Genomic DNA, 18,218 nt, shown 5'->3' on the forward strand with positions numbered 1-18,218 from the left:
TCTAGACACAAACCTAATAAATCCGGTTTTTATACCGTATTGGATTTGGCTTGGAAACGATTTAAGCGGGTGTATCGGGTGGTTCAACCGAGTGTACCACACGAAACATAATCAACCCTAATTGCCCACGTTAACCCAGATTGGCATTAATTGATCATAATTGACGAAGAATGACACCAAATAGCCTTCATTGACAATTATCGATCATCAGTAACTAAAATTGGCCCCTATTAACACTAGTTGAAGCAAATGACCCCTGACTAATAGCACTAATTTCCCGTGATCTACGATCCCCCCCCCTCTCTAATTGGTCCTAACTAACACTAATTGCACCTAGTTCACTTTCGTTAACTATTATCGACCATCATTGAGCAATATTGTCCTTCATCAACACTAATTAAAACCCAATTGTATCTAATCGATCCTAATTGTCTCTACTTGATCATATCTAAGACGAATTTCTCCTAATCTTTTCTATTTGCCCCTAATTGATCAAAATAAACTAGTTAGACGTAATTGACTAATATAACATGAATTACTCCTTATTATTGGATATTGACTTTGAATGACCGAAAGTAACTATATTTGCGACCGTTTTTGTGGCAACTTTAACTTATATGGTTTTTTTTATAATATTTTCCAAAATTGGCAAGTATGTTTGTGACAATTATAATTCCGGTTGCTATTTCCGACCGTTTTTCAACCAAGTTAATTCTTTTATATATCTTATTTTTTTAAAAAAAAGTAGTGTTCGTATTTGCGACCGAAACGAGTTTGGTCGCTCTATCTGCGTTCGTTTTTGCAACCAAATTAAATTTCATTTTATTAGCTTTTATTAATTTTGTACAAATAGCGACTGCATTTGCGACTTTAATAATTTCGGTGTTTACATTTGCGACCGAAACAATTTTGGTGTCTACTTATGCGACTGTTTACAACCAACAAGTTATGGTCGCTAAATTTGCGACTAAGTTTGTTTCGGTCGCTTAATTTGAGATCATTTTACAACTGAAATTTTTGGTCGCTAGATTTGCGACCAGTTTTTATTCCGTCACTGAATTTGCGACCGTTTTGATATGGTCACTACATTTTCGATCATATTATACGACCGACTTTTTTGGTCGCTACATTTATGACCGAAAAAAATTTGTTGCTACATTTGCAACTGTTTTGCGACCGAAAAACTCGGTTGCTAAATTTGCCACAAATTTTGTTTTGGTCTATGAATTTGCGACTGCTTTTGTTGTGGTCGCTAAGTTTGCGACCAATTTGGGGTGTTCGTTGTTTTTGCGACCGATTTTGTTGTGGCCGCTAAGTTTGCAACTGAGTTTGATTTGGTCGCAAACTCAGTCGCTAAACTTCCAACATTTTTGTTGGTCGTAAATTTCGGTCGCTTTTGCCCATTTATATGCGTAGCGTATGTTTTATGTTTATATTATATATGTGTAGGCATGCTCTGGTGCCTGGATTGCAGATATATTTTTATGATGTGACTACCTTTAATTCTTTGATGAAATGCCTGGGTATTCAAGTTTGTCCTTCTCAGGTGTAAAAGCTTTAACGTTTGACCGGTTCAAAGAAAAGGCCTGTTGGCAAGATTCAGCCCACAAAAATATGTGATTTAAATTGGTTGAGTTGTCAAATTATATTTTTATTCTGTGCCTCTGTGGTACGGCAAGTCACATATGTCACAAGCAAGTTAGAAAGAAGCACTTGATACGGCAAGACTTACAACTTCTACATAGACAAACGACCTTGAACGAGGCTCTTAAGTTAAAAACAACCATAACTATTAATCTGTTAGTTTTACCTTACATGAACGCTAAATAAATCTCCGTTTTCGACATCTGGTACAGATATCAATCTTGTAGCACAACTCCTTGATACAGGCAATCTGGTAATCAAGAATGGAAATGAAATTGTTATTTGGCAAAGTTTTGATTACCCTGGAGATACCTGCATACCAGGAATGAAGTTGGGCAAGAACTTCATAACTGGAAGAGAAACAAACCAGACATCATGGAGGAGTGCAGATGATCCTTCCCCAGGTGAGTATACATTAAGTATTTCAGCGGTTAAGGGTGAATATCGACAAGTATATATTAGGAGAAGCTCTGTTATTACAACAAGGATCGGGCCATATAATGGCGTTACATTTTCTGGTCGGGAAAACTATGCGCCTGATGCTAGTCCGGCTAGCATTTCTTACGTGATTGAGAATCAGAACGAGATATATATCACTTTCATTACTAGTAGTAACACCACCACATTAAGATCAGCATTAACTCCTGACGGCAAACTCGAGATCTTGCAGCTAAAATTTCACAAAATGTAAGAGATCATATGATGCAGAGAGAGAAGGCAAGTGATATTGATCTGAATTGCTATTTGTATGTTGAACATATAAGTTAATACCTTATGATCAGTGTTACATTATCGTATTTTCTAGGTACACCTAAAAAGACCCTTAATAAAGATTACAAAGGTAATGACAGCCAGATAGGAAGCGCAGAGGTTCTGTCGTTTAGCTTTGCTAAAATTTCCAGGGCTACCGATGACTTTTCGATCGACAACAAGCTGGGAGAAGGCGGGTTTGGACCAGTATACAAGGTAAATGATAAGAATTAGATGTTGGTATCTGAATAAGTGCATACTAAACAAATTTGGCAATCTCGATCCACCAGGGTGTACTCGAAGAAGGACAAGAGATAGCTGTGAAGAGACTATCAAATTCTTCTCAACAAGGGCTTGTTGTATTCGAGAATGAAGTTATATGCATTGCTAAACTTCAGCATCGGAATCTTGTGAAGCTCTTAGGATATTGCATTCAAGGCGTTCACAAAATGTTAATTTATGAATACATGCCTAACAAAAGTCTTGACAGTTTTTTATTTGGTCGGGCTCTCTAACAATCCCAATAAAAAAGATTTATTAAAAACACAAACGAATACAATGCATTTAAACTACCTTGTTGCAAATTTAGCAGATGAATCAAAGAAGTCGTTACTTGATTGGCCACAACGCTTCCACATAATTCATGGGATAGCTCGAGGTCTTCTCTATCTTCATCAAGATTCCCGGCTTAAAGTTGTACATAGAGACTTGAAAGCAGGGAATATTTTACTTGATCATCAGATGCGTCCAAAGATATCAGACTTCGGTTTGGCCAGAATATTTAAAGAAGATGAGGGTGAAGCAAATACAAAGAGAGTCGTGGGAACTTTGTAAGAATCCCTGAATTAATTCATATTCCACCCTACATTTAACTATTTATATGTCTTGTGTGTATTGATTCAGGGGCTACATATCTCCAGAGTATGCAATGAAAGGTCTCTTCTCGGTGAAGTCAGATATTTCAGTTTTGGGGTTTTAGTGTTGGAAATAGTGAACGGGAAGAAAAATAGAGATTTTGTTCATGAAGACCGTGACGATAGCCTTCTTGGACATGTAAGTGGGTTGAATCTTGATGATAAATATATGTGTGTGTGAGAGAGAGAAAGAGAGAGAGAGTGTGTATGTGTATGTGTACATATGTGTGTGCACTACATATATGTTTTTTTTTTGAAAGGAGCACTCCATATATGTATGTGTGTGACAATGAGTGTATATATGCATAAGGGGTAGGGGTGGTGATCACTCATCACTCACAACATCCAATCAAGTTTCGCCATGTCATCAACCATTATTCCATCACTCACAACCTTTTTTAGCGGAAATGCCCATCACTCACCACACCCAACAATTTTCCTTCACAACCAACAATTTCCCTCACCATCCAATACCCCATAACGCGTTGTCATTTTGACGCGTTTTCATTTTGAGTGGCGGTGGTGTTATTTGTTAGGTTTAATCTTGACATTTAGTATTTTATTTGGTTTTTATTATTTGGTTTTTATTATTTGGTTTTATAAATTAGTATGTCTAGGTTGTTTTATTAATAGTCACATTGAGTGAGGAGCTTTAAGAAGTGGTTTTAGTTTGACCGAATTTGGTGGGTTGTGAACGTTGAGGTCATACTAGGTAGTGGTTAGTTTTGAATAATTCCTCCTCAATTTTTGTGGCTGTAGTTTAAAGCACGTGTTCATGTAAGGCTATATATAGCCTAGCACTTTTGTTTAATAAATTATCCCTTCTTCCTTCAACAAATTCGTTAACATCTCTCTGTGTATTTTTTGTTCACCAAAACAACACTAAAATCCAGATCCACATTCGAATAAAGGGGCTTGATTACCAACATTATTCTCCCCATCACGCATGAACAATTTCCATCACGGGGAAAAGTGTTTCCACTCCGGGTCCCCTAACTACATATGAGAAGTATGAGTACTATATATATGGCTAGTGAAGCTCTACAAACACCCACCCATTTGTAATATGAACTTTGGTGTAATGAATAATGAAGGTGTAGCTACTGATATGATCTGACATTTGTGTTTTATATAGGCATGGAGACTTTACAGTGAAGGCAAGTATGTCGATCTAATTGATGAATGTTTGGGTACATCCTATTTTGCTTGTGAAGTGATGCGATCAATACATGTTGGCCTATTGTGTGTGCAACACCGAGTAGAAGATCGGCCCGACACATTGTAACACCCTAGTTATTATTTTAAAGGTTTTCGTATAATTTACGAAAACAAACATGTATTTAAGGTTAAGTATCCTTAGAAAATTTCGAGTAAATTAAAACTTTTACAATTCATAAGTTATTCTACAAAACGTGATCGAATTCGTTGTTTAAAATATACAACGTGGCAAAGTGCGGAAGCATGTAACTATATCGTGTTCGGTTCTTCGATGAGCTTGATCGTCTCTCGGCATCCAAAATGAACCTACATTTCATAAACATGAAATGCTTTAGTCATACGTGGATTGAAATAAATCTAAACAAATCCGGTAATGGTAATGGAAGGAAAAAGAATTCCCAACGTTAAACTCTTGATCTCAAAACATGGATTTCCCAACTGGCCTCCACCGTAACTTACGGTGGCACCGTAAGTTACGGTGGCCCCTGGTGTGACATGCCCCTACCGTAAATCAGTAGGGGGCTGCCGTAAAGCCTTCAACTCCATCGTAACTTACGGTGACACCGTAACTTACGGTGGCCCCTGCATTCCAGCTTTCCTATTTTGCCGTTTATTGGCACGAAAACTTTCGTATCTTTCAAACCGCTTATCCGTTTGACCCACCGTTTCTTCCTACATGATTGTAATTTGACCCTTCATAATATGGAGTCAAAATCCAACATCCGAATTAACAAAATTTAAGACCTTTAAGTCTTCGGCTTATTACCATTTTTACCAAATTTTAACCCGTTCGCGATTTTATCAAACAAACATGTTTACTTGCTCTATAAACTCATGAAAATCATAATTTCAATATTTCCTATCAAATAAATCATAAATCATGGGTTTCTTACTTTGTTAGAACCCATTTACGTTCAAGTTCTTATTTTGACCCGTTAGAGAGGATTTAATCATTTAAGTTTAAATCCTACTCTCTACTTTCACATGTCATTTTTCTACATTAAGGTATTCACATATCTTTCACCAAATTTACGCGTACCTGGCGCGGGTCAAAGTATTGACCCGTTTTAATACCTTGCCTTAATAATTTGCTGATTCATAGCCACGTAAATTCCATAAGCCGTTTTACCCTGTGAGCATTAGACTCGACATGCACTTGTTAGTCGTTATTCGTCAAATGGTGTTAACATTACCATTTGACCTGTTTAGTCTAAACGACCAAACATTTTGCACTTATATTTGAATGGTATTTATTTACCATTTCATTATTTAACCCATTTCGCCCCTTTTTGCCATTAAACATGGTTTTTATCCTTTTATTCGTCCCGACCCGTATCATTTCGTGTCGGAACCCATATTTCGGATATAACCTTGGTCGTGTTTATAATCTATAAAGTAAATACGTATCCTAAAAAAAAAGTGTAAGCTCTACTTACCTCGCGTCCGCGCAAACATTCTTCGCATCCATGATCCGTTTGATCCATTCCTTTCCAGCTCCCACTTAGCTTGACGAGATCAAACTTAACACAATACCCACAAGATTTCTTAGATTAGTCATTATATAAAATGACCACAACATCTCATGGATTCACACATACTCATTTATCAAGACATTAGTTTTAGGTCAGTTTGACTTTCGTAAGTCAAACTGTCCTTGTGTATGTGACTGAGCACTAACTTAGAACATGTTTGGCATACACGTACATATTACTTGCATATATCATTTGTATGTATTTTAGATGCCTTTAATACACCCAATTTCATAAAATTTGTTTGAAGCAAATACATGGTACACACCACACCATTCAAGTATGGAATAAAAGCTACTACGACATATCTCTTACCAAGTCTTACAATCAAATTATATTTCCACGTTAGACACATTGCCTCAAGTTAATTTATTAGAATGCCATCATTATCACATTTCTCACAATTCATCCTTTTCTTGTATACAATTTTCTTAGATTAAGTTTATCAATAAAATGTGTAGCAACTTTACAATGTAGCTGCGGAATCGACTCTTTTAACCACTTTACGGTTTTATTCAGCCCTTGGTGATCAAAGATGAAATATAGAATACTAAAATATCTTTCCAACCCAAAAAGAATCAGCTCAATCCGAGCTTCCTATAATTAATTATGATTTTCGCAAAAATCAGCTCAGAAGTCAAAATGCTTCCAATCAGCTTGCTGTCAAAACAGTTCAGCCGACTTCGGACACTGTTTTGACCCGTTTAACATCAGAATTTAACAAACATGTCCAAACATAAAACGTAGTATGTTTTAATAGCTTTCTGAGCATATAAGGCTCAACCTCACAGGATGTTCCAGTGATTTTATATGATTTTTTTAAAAACTGCAGCCCAACAAATTTTTTTTTTCCAATCAGCTTTGTTATATTTTCTTGTTCAAGCATTTTAACAAGCACCTTGTGTGCAACACGAAACATCAAATTTCTCCAGCCCATTTAAGTGTTCTAAACCCTTAAATTCTAGCAAAATTAACAAGTACTAACATCAAACTTCAAATCTAACTTCAGGGAGTTCTATTAACACAATTTAACCATTATGATCCTAGTGTTCATCATGTTTCTACAAAACCCATTTAGCACATAATCGGGTGATCATGAATTCACAATTAGGAACATCAATTCAACAAGTAAATGACTAGGGTTTACTCCTAGACATAAAATCATTCCTAATTTCATCATATAACTAACATGCAACCATAAATTTCAGATTTCTAAGTTTACCTAGAAATCCAACTAGAGATTTTTCATTAAATTTTACATACCTTTTAATCCTCTTGTGATGAGGATTAATAATCCATGCTTAAATTTCGATTTTGGACTGAATTGGACCTTCAATTTGCAAGATTAGTGAAGTTCTAGGGTTTTGAAGAGTGGGGAGTCGCCCCTGCCCTTTCCTGTACGACTAGACATCCTTAATGGGTGTTTGGTTTTGATTTTTATTAAAATTAGTAATATAATTTCAATTTCTTACAACTTAGGCCCCTCATCTTTTGTTTGACATATAGTTTTGGTTGTTTTTAACCCTATTATAAGTTACTTCTAGAATATTAGCTAACTAGGTTAAAATTCCTAGTTAGTAAGTTCTTGTTTATTTAAGAATCCTAATATTCGCCGGGTTACTTTTACCACTAAAGGTAATTTACCCGTCTTTTAGTATAAACGTGGTTTGATTACCAAACCCGTTTTCGGGGTGTTACAAGTCTACCCCCCTTAAAGAGGTTTCGTCCTCGAAACATTTTCTTACATAACTCATTGAGTTTAAACTCAATGTATTTTTTTTTACGAGATATCTTTTAAACATTACTTATACTTTTAACCAATTGTTCGTATTACCATATAGGTATGGTAACATCTTTTTGGTCACTAATTGTCTACATATCTCATACGACATAGTGCAACTTGAAATAACGTAATCTTGTTATTTCCACTAGTTTAGTTAACTCAGCGATATCCATCGCTTTCATATATTATCGAACTCTTTGTGAATCCGTTACCTTGACCCGTTTAAAGGTCTTTAGTGAAATCTTTCTCTTTTAGCAACTATTTCTTTTGTTTTCCAATTCATTTATTCGGTTCAGTTATACCGAATCCACCGCTTACAAGCAACCAACTTACTTAAATTTCCTTAACCGATCTCACTAACTAGACTTATTAGTCCAGTTGCTTTTTACCGCTCGCCTGGTGATAATGTGATTCCACTTCACATTTCATTTCTTAACCGTGATCGTGTCGTCATGTTTAATTTATATCAACCTTTCATTTTCGAAAATACCACTTTTTCGAATATATCGTCTTGCACCTATCGATGTTAAGACCCATACTCTTTGATATTTTTTTATTTCCAAAATCGTCTTGTAGTATTCATATTTGTTAAAACGTTGTTTCTCACTAAAACTTGAAGTTTAATTTAACGTCTTCTCTTTAACTTTCGTCAATTACTCATATCAAGAAATTGACAATTAAGAATTTATTCTTTTTCATTCTTATTTTACGCGGGGATTCTCAACCAGTTCCCTCGCTATGTCTAGATAACCCATAGGTTCATTCACTTAGCCTCGTAGGCTATTTCTTTAGGCTCTCACCTCTTTAAGGCGAGTCCTTTATGATCCTTTTTCCTTTTTATTCATGACCCGTAGGTCATTTTGGTCCCGTAGACCTTTACACTGTTTATAACCTGAAGGTTATGAGGATCCCGTAGATCATTCTTTTTACTCGTGTCTTTATTAAAATATATATTTGGTGTCAAAGCACTCTCTTTTTTTTTGTTTGAAAATCATTTGTTTTCATGCTTGAAATCCGTTAACTTTGACTGTAGTTCGTGTCTGCAATCGTTTTCTTTCGGATAATTCTTCCGACTCTATGACTTCTCACGTCAATTAAGCATCAGTTTGTCTCAAGCTTACCGTTATCCGGCTTGCGCTTACTTATGCCATCAAGCATTATACTTTATTCAACCCGTTCAACCTCAAAATAGTTGAATATAATTATCAAAATTTCTGTTTGCGAAATTTTATGGTCTTTCAGTCATAACTCATAATCCGAGTCTTTTGACTTTAAATTCGTGTTCCCGTTTCTCGGTTTACGCATGTGTTTAAATCCTTACCCATCAACCGGGTACTTTACCGAAGTCATTATTAGTGCAAGCATTCCGGTATACATTAAGATTTCGTTTTAATTTGTTTGGTTGTCTTAGCGAAATCCATCGCTTTTATTCAACCAAACCTTTATTCTTTATTCGACCATCCTTGACAGTCTTATAAACTATGAATGATGATTATCATTATCATCATCATTTCTTTACTACGACCAAAGTCAACGACTTTGATCGTTTTTCCCATGTGGGCAATACCTTTGTTTCTATGACCCCGCGGGTCATTTATACTTTGGTTTTACAATGCCCTTTTTGTCTACCATGGTTTTTGATCGTTTTTCCCATGTGGGCAATACCTTTGTTTCTATGACCCCGCGGGTCATTTATACTTTGGTTTTACAATGCCCTTTTTGTCTACCATGGTTGTTTCGTCTGAAATGACTTATGTCACGAATTTCCTTGGGTCATTTATTTCTATGTGCGCCATACGTCGTTTTTATGGTTCCCGCGAAAACCATTTATACGAGTATGCCCATAAGATTTCTTGACCCTAAGGATCCTTTAAATTTTCATTCATCTTGACCTTACTACATCGGACATAACTGCGCTCATTATAAGAAGCTCATGCTATCATGTGTTCACTACTTACTTGGCCAGAGTAAGCGATCAACACATGGTACGCGTGACCTTATTATAATTACCACATCACGTCCCATATAAGTAACTCCTCAAATTATTTCCATATTTATGATTTCATTTGGTAAAACTTTATTTAATTGTTAGTTAACAATTATTAGTTTTAGTCGTTTATCCTTGAACATGTAAAATGTCCCTTTTTATAAACATTTATTCACATTTGTTGATGTGATCATTACTTTTCTCAATAGGATTTATATTGAGAATACTTACTTGGATGATCACTCTCGTCCAAGTTTCTATATAAACAGAATTCTGTTATTGTCTTGTTATTCACAATTTGTGAATAATACATATTCTCTACTGAATTTCTCTTGGAAACGTCATCCTGGATAGGTAACCTATCCAGGTTTTTCCAAGTTTCATATTCTATATGCAACTGTCATTCACTATGTATTTGTTGCATATTACTGTTTGTACTATAAGTTTAAAATGTGCACCTGGTAATGCTTGCCCCGACGGGCATTCCTTGCCATTACTTATTTGCGATCGTTACGCGATTTAGGTCCTTGATGAGTATGCTCTTCTTGTCACATCTCGGACCGTTCCATCATCATATCCGCAATTTGTTAAACTCCCGCTATCTTCAGATGCGAGTGTCCTTCAATTAAAACATTTACAAGAATTAGTAATATCAACTTCAATAATCGCCCGTATTATAATACAAGGCTTTTCTACTATACACGTCAACGCGCGCAATTTTCTCAACTATATTTATCATTTAATTGAGGTAACGTGTATCACACGATAACCCTATGTGTTGTTCACAACATTTCAACACATACCAAACCATTAATATACATGTACTTACCGGGTTTGCGATCAAGCCTCGAACCGAACACACTTTAATCTTTAACCATGAGCTCTGATTACCAACTTGTAACACCCTAGTTATTATTTTAAAGGTTTTCGTATAATTTACGAAAACAAACATGTATTTGAGGTTAAGTATCCTTAGAAAATTTCGAGTAAATTAAAACTTTTACAATTCATAAGTTATTCTACAAAACGTGATCGAATTCGTTGTTTAAAATATACAACGTGGCAAAGTGCGGAAGCATGTAACTATATCGTGTTCGGTTCTTCGATGAGCTTGATCGTCTCTCGGCATCCAAAATGAACCTACATTTCATAAACATGAAATGCTTTAGTCATACGTGGATTGAAATAAATCTAAACAAATCCGGTAATGGTAATGGAAGGAAAAAGAATTCCCAACGTTAAACTCTTGATCTCAAAACATGGATTTCCCAACTGGCCTCCACCGTAACTTACGGTGGCACCGTAAGTTACGGTGGCCCCTGGTGTGACATGCCCCTACCGTAAATCAGTAGGGGGCTGCCGTAAAGCCTTCAACTCCGCCGTAACTTACGGTGACACCGTAAGTTACGGTGGCCCCTGCATTCCAGCTTTCCTATTTTGCCGTTTATTGGCACGAAAACTTTCGTATCTTTCAAACCGCTTATCCGTTTGACCCACCGTTTCTTCCTACATGATTGTAATTTGACCCTTCATAATATGGAGTCAAAATCCAACATCCAAATTAACAAAATTTAAGACCTTTAAGTCTTCGGCTTATTACCATTTTTACCAAATTTTAACCCGTTCGCGATTTTATCAAACAAACATGTTTACTTGCTCTATAAACTCATGAAAATCATAATTTCAATATTTCCTATCAAATAAATCATAAATCATGGGTTTCTTACTTAGTTAGAACCCATTTACGTTCAAGTTCTTATTTTGACCCGTTAGAGAGGATTTAATCATTTAAGTTTAAATCCTACTCTCTACTTTCACATGTCATTTTTCTACATTAAGGTATTCACATATCTTTCACCAAATGTACGCGTACCTGGCGCGGGTCAAAGTATTGACCCGTTTTAATACCTTGCCTTAATAATTTGCTGATTCATAGCCACGTAAATTCCATAAGCCGTTTTACCCTGTGAGCATTAGACTCGACATGCACTTGTTAGTCGTTATTCGTCAAATGGTGTTAACATTACCATTTGACCTGTTTAGTCTAAACGACCAAACATTTTGCACTTATATTTGAATGGTATTTATTTACCATTTCATTATTTAACCCATTTCGCCCCTTTTTGCCATTAAACATGGTTTTTATCCTTTTATTCGTCCCGACCCGTATCATTTCGTGTCGGAACCCATATTTCGGATATAACCTTGGTCGTGTTTATAATCTATAAAGTAAATACGTATCCTAAAAAAAAGTGTAAGCTCTACTTACCTCGCGTCCGCGCATACATTCTTCGCATCCATGATCCGTTTGATCCATTCCTTTCCAGCTCCCACTTAGCTTGACGAGATCAAACTTAACACAATACCCACAAGATTTGTTAGATTAGTCATTATATAAAATGACCACAACATCTCATGGATTCACACATACTCATTTATCAAGACATTAGTTTTAGGTCAGTTTGACTTTCGTAAGTCAAACTGTCCTTGTGTATGTGACTGAGCACTAACTTAGAACATGTTTGGCATACACGTACATATTACTTGCATATATCATTTGTATGTATTTTAGATGCCTTTAATACACCCAATTTCATAAAATTTGTTTGAAGCAAATACATGGTACACACCACACCATTCAAGTATGGAATAAAAGCTACTACGACATATCTCTTACCAAGTCTTACAATCAAATTATATTTCCACGTTAGACACATTGCCTCAAGTTAATTTATTAGAATGCCATCATTATCACATTTCTCACAATTCATCCTTTTCTTGTATACAATTTTCTTAGATTAAGTTTATCAATAAAATGTGTAGCAACTTTACAATGTAGCTGCGGAATCGACTCTTTTAACCACTTTACGGTTTTATTCAGCCCTTGGTGATCAAAGATGAAATATAGAATACTAAAATATCTTTCCAACCCAAAAAGAATCAGCTCAATCCGAGCTTCCTATAATTAATTATGATTTTCGCAAAAATCAGCTCAGAAGTCAAAATGCTTCCAATCAGCTTGCTGTCAAAACAGTTCAGCCGACTTCGGACACTGTTTTGACCCGTTTAACATCAGAATTTAACAAACATGTCCAAACATAAAACGTAGTATGTTTTAATAGCTTTCTGAGCATATAAGGCTCAACCTCACAGGATGTTCCAGTGATTTTATATGATTTTTTTAAAAACTGCAGCCCAACAAATTTTTTTTTTCCAATCAGCTTTGTTATATTTTCTTGTTCAAGCATTTTAACAAGCACCTTGTGTGCAACACGAAACATCAAATTTCTCCAGCCCATTTAAGTGTTCTAAACCCTTAAATTCTAGCAAAATTAACAAGTACTAACATCAAACTTCAAATCTAACTTCAGGGAGTTCTATTAACACAATGTAACCATTATGATCCTAGTGTTCATCATGTTTCTACAAAACCCATTTAGCACATAATCGGGTGATCATGAATTCACAATTAGGAACATCAATTCAACAAGTAAATGACTAGGGTTTACTCCTAGACATAAAATCATTCCTAATTTCATCATATAACGAACATGCAACCATAAATTTTAGATTTCTAAGTTTACCTAGAAATCCAACTAGAGATTTTTCATTAAATTTTACATACGTTTTAATCCTCTTGTGATGAGGATTAATAATCCATGCTTAAATTTCGATTTTGGACTGAATTGGACCTTCAATTTGCAAGATTAGTGAAGTTCTAGGGTTTTGAAGAGTGGGGAGTCGCCCCTGCCCTTTCCTGTACGACCAGACATCCTTAATGGGTGTTTGGTTTTGATTTTTATTAAAATTAGTAATATAATTTCAATTTCTTACAACTTAGGCCCCTCATCTTTTGTTTGACATATAGTTTTGGTTGTTTTTAACCCTATCATAAGTTACTTCTAGAATATTAGCTAACTAGGTTAAAATTCCTAGTTAGTAAGTTCTTGTTTATTTAAGAATCCTAATATTCGCCGGGTTACTTTTACCACTAAAGGTAATTTACCCGTCTTTTAGTATAAACGTGGTTTGATTACCAAACCCGTTTTCGGGGTGTTACACACATCGACTGTGGTAGCGATGTTGGGTGGTGAGGGCTCACTTCCTTCTCCCAAAAAACCTGCTTTCTTTATTCAAGAAAGTGCTATCAACTCCACCTCAATTCTTCCTTCGCTACCATTGTCAGTTAATGAAGTAACATTAAGTCAAGTAGATGGTAGATGATGAGAAAAAAATATTTTAATCATGTTTATGGTATATTTATATGACCAACTTAGGGGCCCTTGTTTGTTTATCTCTTAACGATATCTTACTGGTTCAGCACTTAATGATTTTTGTTTCGTGAGCATATGTCTAAATGATTTAGACATTTGTCTTTGAATGGTTAAGACCTCTTATCTGAATTGGTCAGACATTTGTCCCTGAACGATTAACCCTATTACTGATTCTTAAAGGTTCAGACTTATCTTACTGGTTCAACAGGGGTCAGACATTTTACTGATTTGACATTTACCCATTCAGAAATTACCAAATAACCCCTTATACTGATTTGACACTTAAAGGTTCAGACTTATCTTACTGGTTCAACAGGTATATTTATATGACCTTATATAAAGAATATTAGAAGTTTGAAGATGTGTTAGTGTAGCAACTCTCACTAAAAATCCTATTTATTATTTTAAGTAGTCTAATTGGAAACCCAAATTGAGAAACCCAAGTAATTCTGCAGAAACCCTAAGATTTCCAGAACAATAAGAATTAGGATCAGGGCCCCTAAAACTCAGGGGGGTATTTCCTACTTGATGATTATCCACATAACTCGTTGTAGAAATCTAATTGGTCAAAACTGTTGACTCATCAAGGCTGGTCTCGTGGAGGGCAAGCAAAAGAATTATAGGTGTCCCTTACGGACCGTAAGGGATATGGCATACGGTCCGTAAGCAAGACCAAAATTCGGCTATAAATAGCAGGCCTTGGGACTTGCCTGAGGAAGTTACAACGACGCACAAACTCTCTGTGTACGTCGAATTAGAGCAATAGCAATACAATTAACACACACAATCACGAAGTGCTGCTACGATTCAGGGTATTAATTCGATCGCTATTACGATTCAACGTCCGATCGATTGAAACTATCCAACGTATGATTAAGTGCTGCTCAAATTGAGCTTATACTTTGTTATTCATTGTGATTTCGACTTGAATATTTGAGTATTATCCAATTTCGGACTATGCTCTGTTATTCGTTGTGAATCCGCTGAATTGTTAAGTATTGCACTTTGTTAATCGTTGTGAGGGTTTAATCTCGTGAATTGTCGTAAATGTTGTATTAGTTACTTACCTAAATTCGTGTGCGTTAGATTATTAGGCTTATCAGTAGGATAAAACTCTATCCCATACCCTTACAATCAAAGAAGATAAGCAAACCGAGCAAAGCAAAAGCAAAGGTGAGTTCACGAACTTTCTACAAGGCACGGCCATCCTCCAGAGGTAGGATGCCACTCCACTGATCTTCGCACACATGCCTGTAGGGCTGCGATGTAGTATCCTTCGCACACTGTCTGGGAGACCGCGATACGGGCTAGTAAGCCAGTGAACAAACTGTGAATTCACTCAACTTTGTTGTTGACTCGTTGTTACATGCCTTCCAGGTCGTTAGGTCCCTAGCTTAAGGAGCTTGCACTGGGAGGCGCGGTCGTTGTGGGAAAACTTATATTAAACTTATGTTTTGCTTCCGCTATAAACTCAAACTATGTTTTGACACCAATTGTATTGTAGTTTGTTTTATTTACTTAAATACATTGTTCAATATGATTGGTGGCTATGATCCTGGCATGTCACGCCTCCAAGGCGGGGTGGGGCCTTGGAGGGGTGTGACAGAGTGGTATCAGAGCCATTGGTTATAGTGAACTTGGTTTTAAAAAGGAAAAAGATTTTTGATAAAACCGGACTATAACCTGTACAGTAATCCGCAACGATGCTTATCTCCAAGTGCAAGACTCAATACTTTACGATGTTCTATAATATTCATTTTAAGTGTTACAGCTAAGGTTAAGTCTTCCCTAAGTATTTCATGTATCCAACTTTAAGAAATATCTATCTGACGAATAGCTGGTAGTACCTCTTCAAGACATATAAGTGAATGAAAAATTTAAAAGATTTGCTGAGAAACCACATTAGATAGAAGACAGGTTAAGTTTCTCGAGCATAAAAGATTAGTACTAGTATCCTTACTTATTCGAATAAATCTCGAGGACGAGATTTCTATAAGGAGGGGAGAATGTAGCAACTCTCACTAAAAATCCTATTTATTATTTTAAGTAGTCTAATTGGAAACCCAAATTGAGAAACCCAAGTAATTCTGCAGAAACCCTAAGATTTCCAGAACAATCAGAATTAGGATCAGGACCCCTAAAACTCAGGGGGGTATTTCCTACTTGATGATTATCCACATAACTCGTTGTAGAAATCTAATTGGTCAAAACTGTTGACTCATCAAGGCTAGTCCCGTGGAGGGCAAGCAAAAGAATTATAGGTGTCCCTTACGGACCGTAAGGGATATGGCATACGGTCCGTAAGCAAGACCAAAATTCGGCTATAAATAGCAGGCCTTGGGACTTGCCTGAGGAAGTTACAACGACGCACAAACTCTCTGTGTACGTCGAATTAGAGCAATAGCAATACAATTAACACACACAATCACGAAGTGCTGCTACGATTCAGGGTATTAATTCGATCGCTATTACGATTCAACGTCCGATCGATTGAAACTATCCAACGTATGATTAAGTGCTGCTCAAATTGAGCTTATACTTTGTTATTCGTTGTGATTTCGACTTGAATATTTGAGTATTATCCAATTTCGGACTATGCTCTGTTATTCGTTGTGAATCCGCTGAATTGTTAAGTATTGCACTTTGTTAATCGTTGTGAGGGTTTAATCTCGTGAATTGTCGTAAATGTTGTATTGGTTACTTACCTAAATTCGTGTGCGTTAGATTATTAGGCTTATCAGTAGGATAAAACTCTATCCCATACCCTTACAATCAAAGAAGATAAGCAAACCGAACAAAGCAAAAGCAAAGGTGAGTTCACGAACTTTCTACAAGGCACGGCCATCCTCCAGAGGTAGGATGCCACTCCACTGATCTTCGCACACATGCCTGTAGGGTTGCGATGTAGTATCCTTCGCACACATGTCTGGGAGACCGCGATACGGGCTAGTAAGCCAGTGAACAAACTGTGAATTCACTCAACTTTGTTGTTGACTCGTTGTTATATGCCTTGCAGGTCGTTAGGTCCCTAGCTTAAGGAGCTTGCACTGGGAGGCGCGGTCGTTGTGGGAAAACTTATATTAAACTTATCTTTTGCTTCCGCTGTAAACTCAAACTATGTTTTGACACCAATTGTATTGTAGTTGGTTTTATTTACTTAAATACATTGTTCAATATGATTGGTGGCTATGATCCTGGGCATGTCACACCTCCAAGGCGGGGTGGGGCCTTGGAGGGGTGTGACAGTTAGTATTAAAGAATATATTTAAAATAAATAAATAAAGATATTTGGAATTGGGATTGTTATTTTTACTATGCATAAACAAACTATATTTATGTATAAATTTACTATGCATAAATAAACCATATTATGTATAAATCACCTTTTATGTATACCCCACGTTTACAAGGAATTTAAAGTCATCATGATCGGCTTCTTTGTAACTAATGCATTTTTGTATCGTAATGGTTTTTTAAATTATTTATAGTATTCCACTTGGATTTGATAAACTCTCTCTTATCTTTATACTTTATGATAAAATTTAAAAATAAAAGGTCATATAATTAGTTGGAAGAGAGCAATGTTGTAAGAATCGTTAGACGTTAGTTGGCTGGTGGATACCGACTAAGGATTAATCAGGATTAATAGTATGAATCGGATTGGGATTTATATGTAATATTGAGTTTTATATTCATATATACACATTTTTATATGGATTTTTTAAGTAGACATGTTTTAACATTTTCGTCTTATATTTTCAAGTAAATATGATTAATTGTCGGAATTTACAAGTTTTGGTTAATAATTTTGCCGGAATTGCTAAACTACCGTCGATTTTCACAACCATGAAGAGAGAATAGTAAGGAAAGTAAAAATTGATTACAAAAGTATTATTTAACTGAATAGTAAATATAAGGAATCGAATGTGAAGTTTTTTAAGAATCTTAAATTTGATAAAGTAAAGTCAACACATTTGGGACGGGTTTGGGTCGAGTAATCGGGTATGGGACCGAGTTTAGGATTGGTTTTTTGTTTTTTTTTTTCGCAGGTTTGGGATTTGGTGACACATTCATTTACCCGAACCGATCACCCGATAAAGTGTACCCATTTACCCAATT

The 18,218-nt window shown here is 35.9% G+C and overlaps 1 protein-coding gene and 1 long non-coding RNA gene across 6 annotated transcripts; one reads left to right on the forward strand and one right to left on the reverse strand.

The window, feature by feature from the left end:
- The first annotated feature begins 1,796 nt into the window (after positions 1 to 1,796).
- On the forward strand, positions 1,797 to 4,903 carry LOC110887739 (G-type lectin S-receptor-like serine/threonine-protein kinase At1g11330). Of its 2 annotated transcripts, XM_035985290.1 has the most exons (5): positions 1,797 to 2,610; positions 2,685 to 2,895; positions 2,987 to 3,224; positions 3,298 to 3,447; positions 4,444 to 4,903. In XM_035985290.1, exons 1-4 carry the CDS (start codon positions 2,419 to 2,421, stop codon positions 3,371 to 3,373), a joined length of 717 nt encoding a protein of 238 aa, XP_035841183.1. In that variant the 5' UTR covers positions 1,797 to 2,418; the 3' UTR covers positions 3,374 to 3,447; positions 4,444 to 4,903. The 2 variants fall into 2 exon arrangements, 1 of the variants encoding a protein (XP_035841183.1); XR_002563654.2 differs by lacking the exons at positions 1,797 to 2,610; positions 2,685 to 2,895; positions 2,987 to 3,224; positions 3,298 to 3,447 and adding an exon at positions 4,132 to 4,369.
- Positions 4,605 to 13,875, reverse strand: LOC110889550. Of its 4 annotated transcripts, XR_004883919.1 has the most exons (7): positions 13,451 to 13,875; positions 12,095 to 12,178; positions 11,699 to 11,789; positions 10,284 to 10,965; positions 5,963 to 6,046; positions 5,566 to 5,656; positions 4,605 to 4,832 (listed from the first exon to the last, which is right to left on the reverse strand). It is a non-coding gene; the product is annotated as an uncharacterized LOC110889550 (long non-coding RNA). The 4 variants fall into 4 exon arrangements; XR_004883917.1 differs by lacking the exons at positions 12,095 to 12,178; positions 13,451 to 13,875 and having other exon boundaries at positions 11,699 to 12,087; XR_002563651.2 differs by lacking the exons at positions 10,284 to 10,965; positions 11,699 to 11,789; positions 12,095 to 12,178; positions 13,451 to 13,875 and adding an exon at positions 7,319 to 7,473.
- Between the last annotated feature and the right edge of the window lie 4,343 nt (positions 13,876 to 18,218).

The sequence above is a fragment of the Helianthus annuus genome, chromosome 16, assembly GCF_002127325.2.
Source record: "Helianthus annuus cultivar XRQ/B chromosome 16, HanXRQr2.0-SUNRISE, whole genome shotgun sequence".
NCBI lineage: Eukaryota > Viridiplantae > Streptophyta > Magnoliopsida > Asterales > Asteraceae > Helianthus > Helianthus annuus.

Coding starts and splice junctions, on each gene's coding strand:
- LOC110887739 (XM_035985290.1), top strand. CDS start 2,419: ATGATCAGTGTTACATTATCGTATTTTCTAGGTACACCTAAAAAGACC. Junction 2,611..2,684: donor GGTTTGGACCAGTATACAAG/GTAAATGATAAG, acceptor TCGATCCACCAG/GGTGTACTCGAAGAAGGACA. Junction 3,225..3,297: donor AAGAGAGTCGTGGGAACTTT/GTAAGAATCCCT, acceptor GTATTGATTCAG/GGGCTACATATCTCCAGAGT.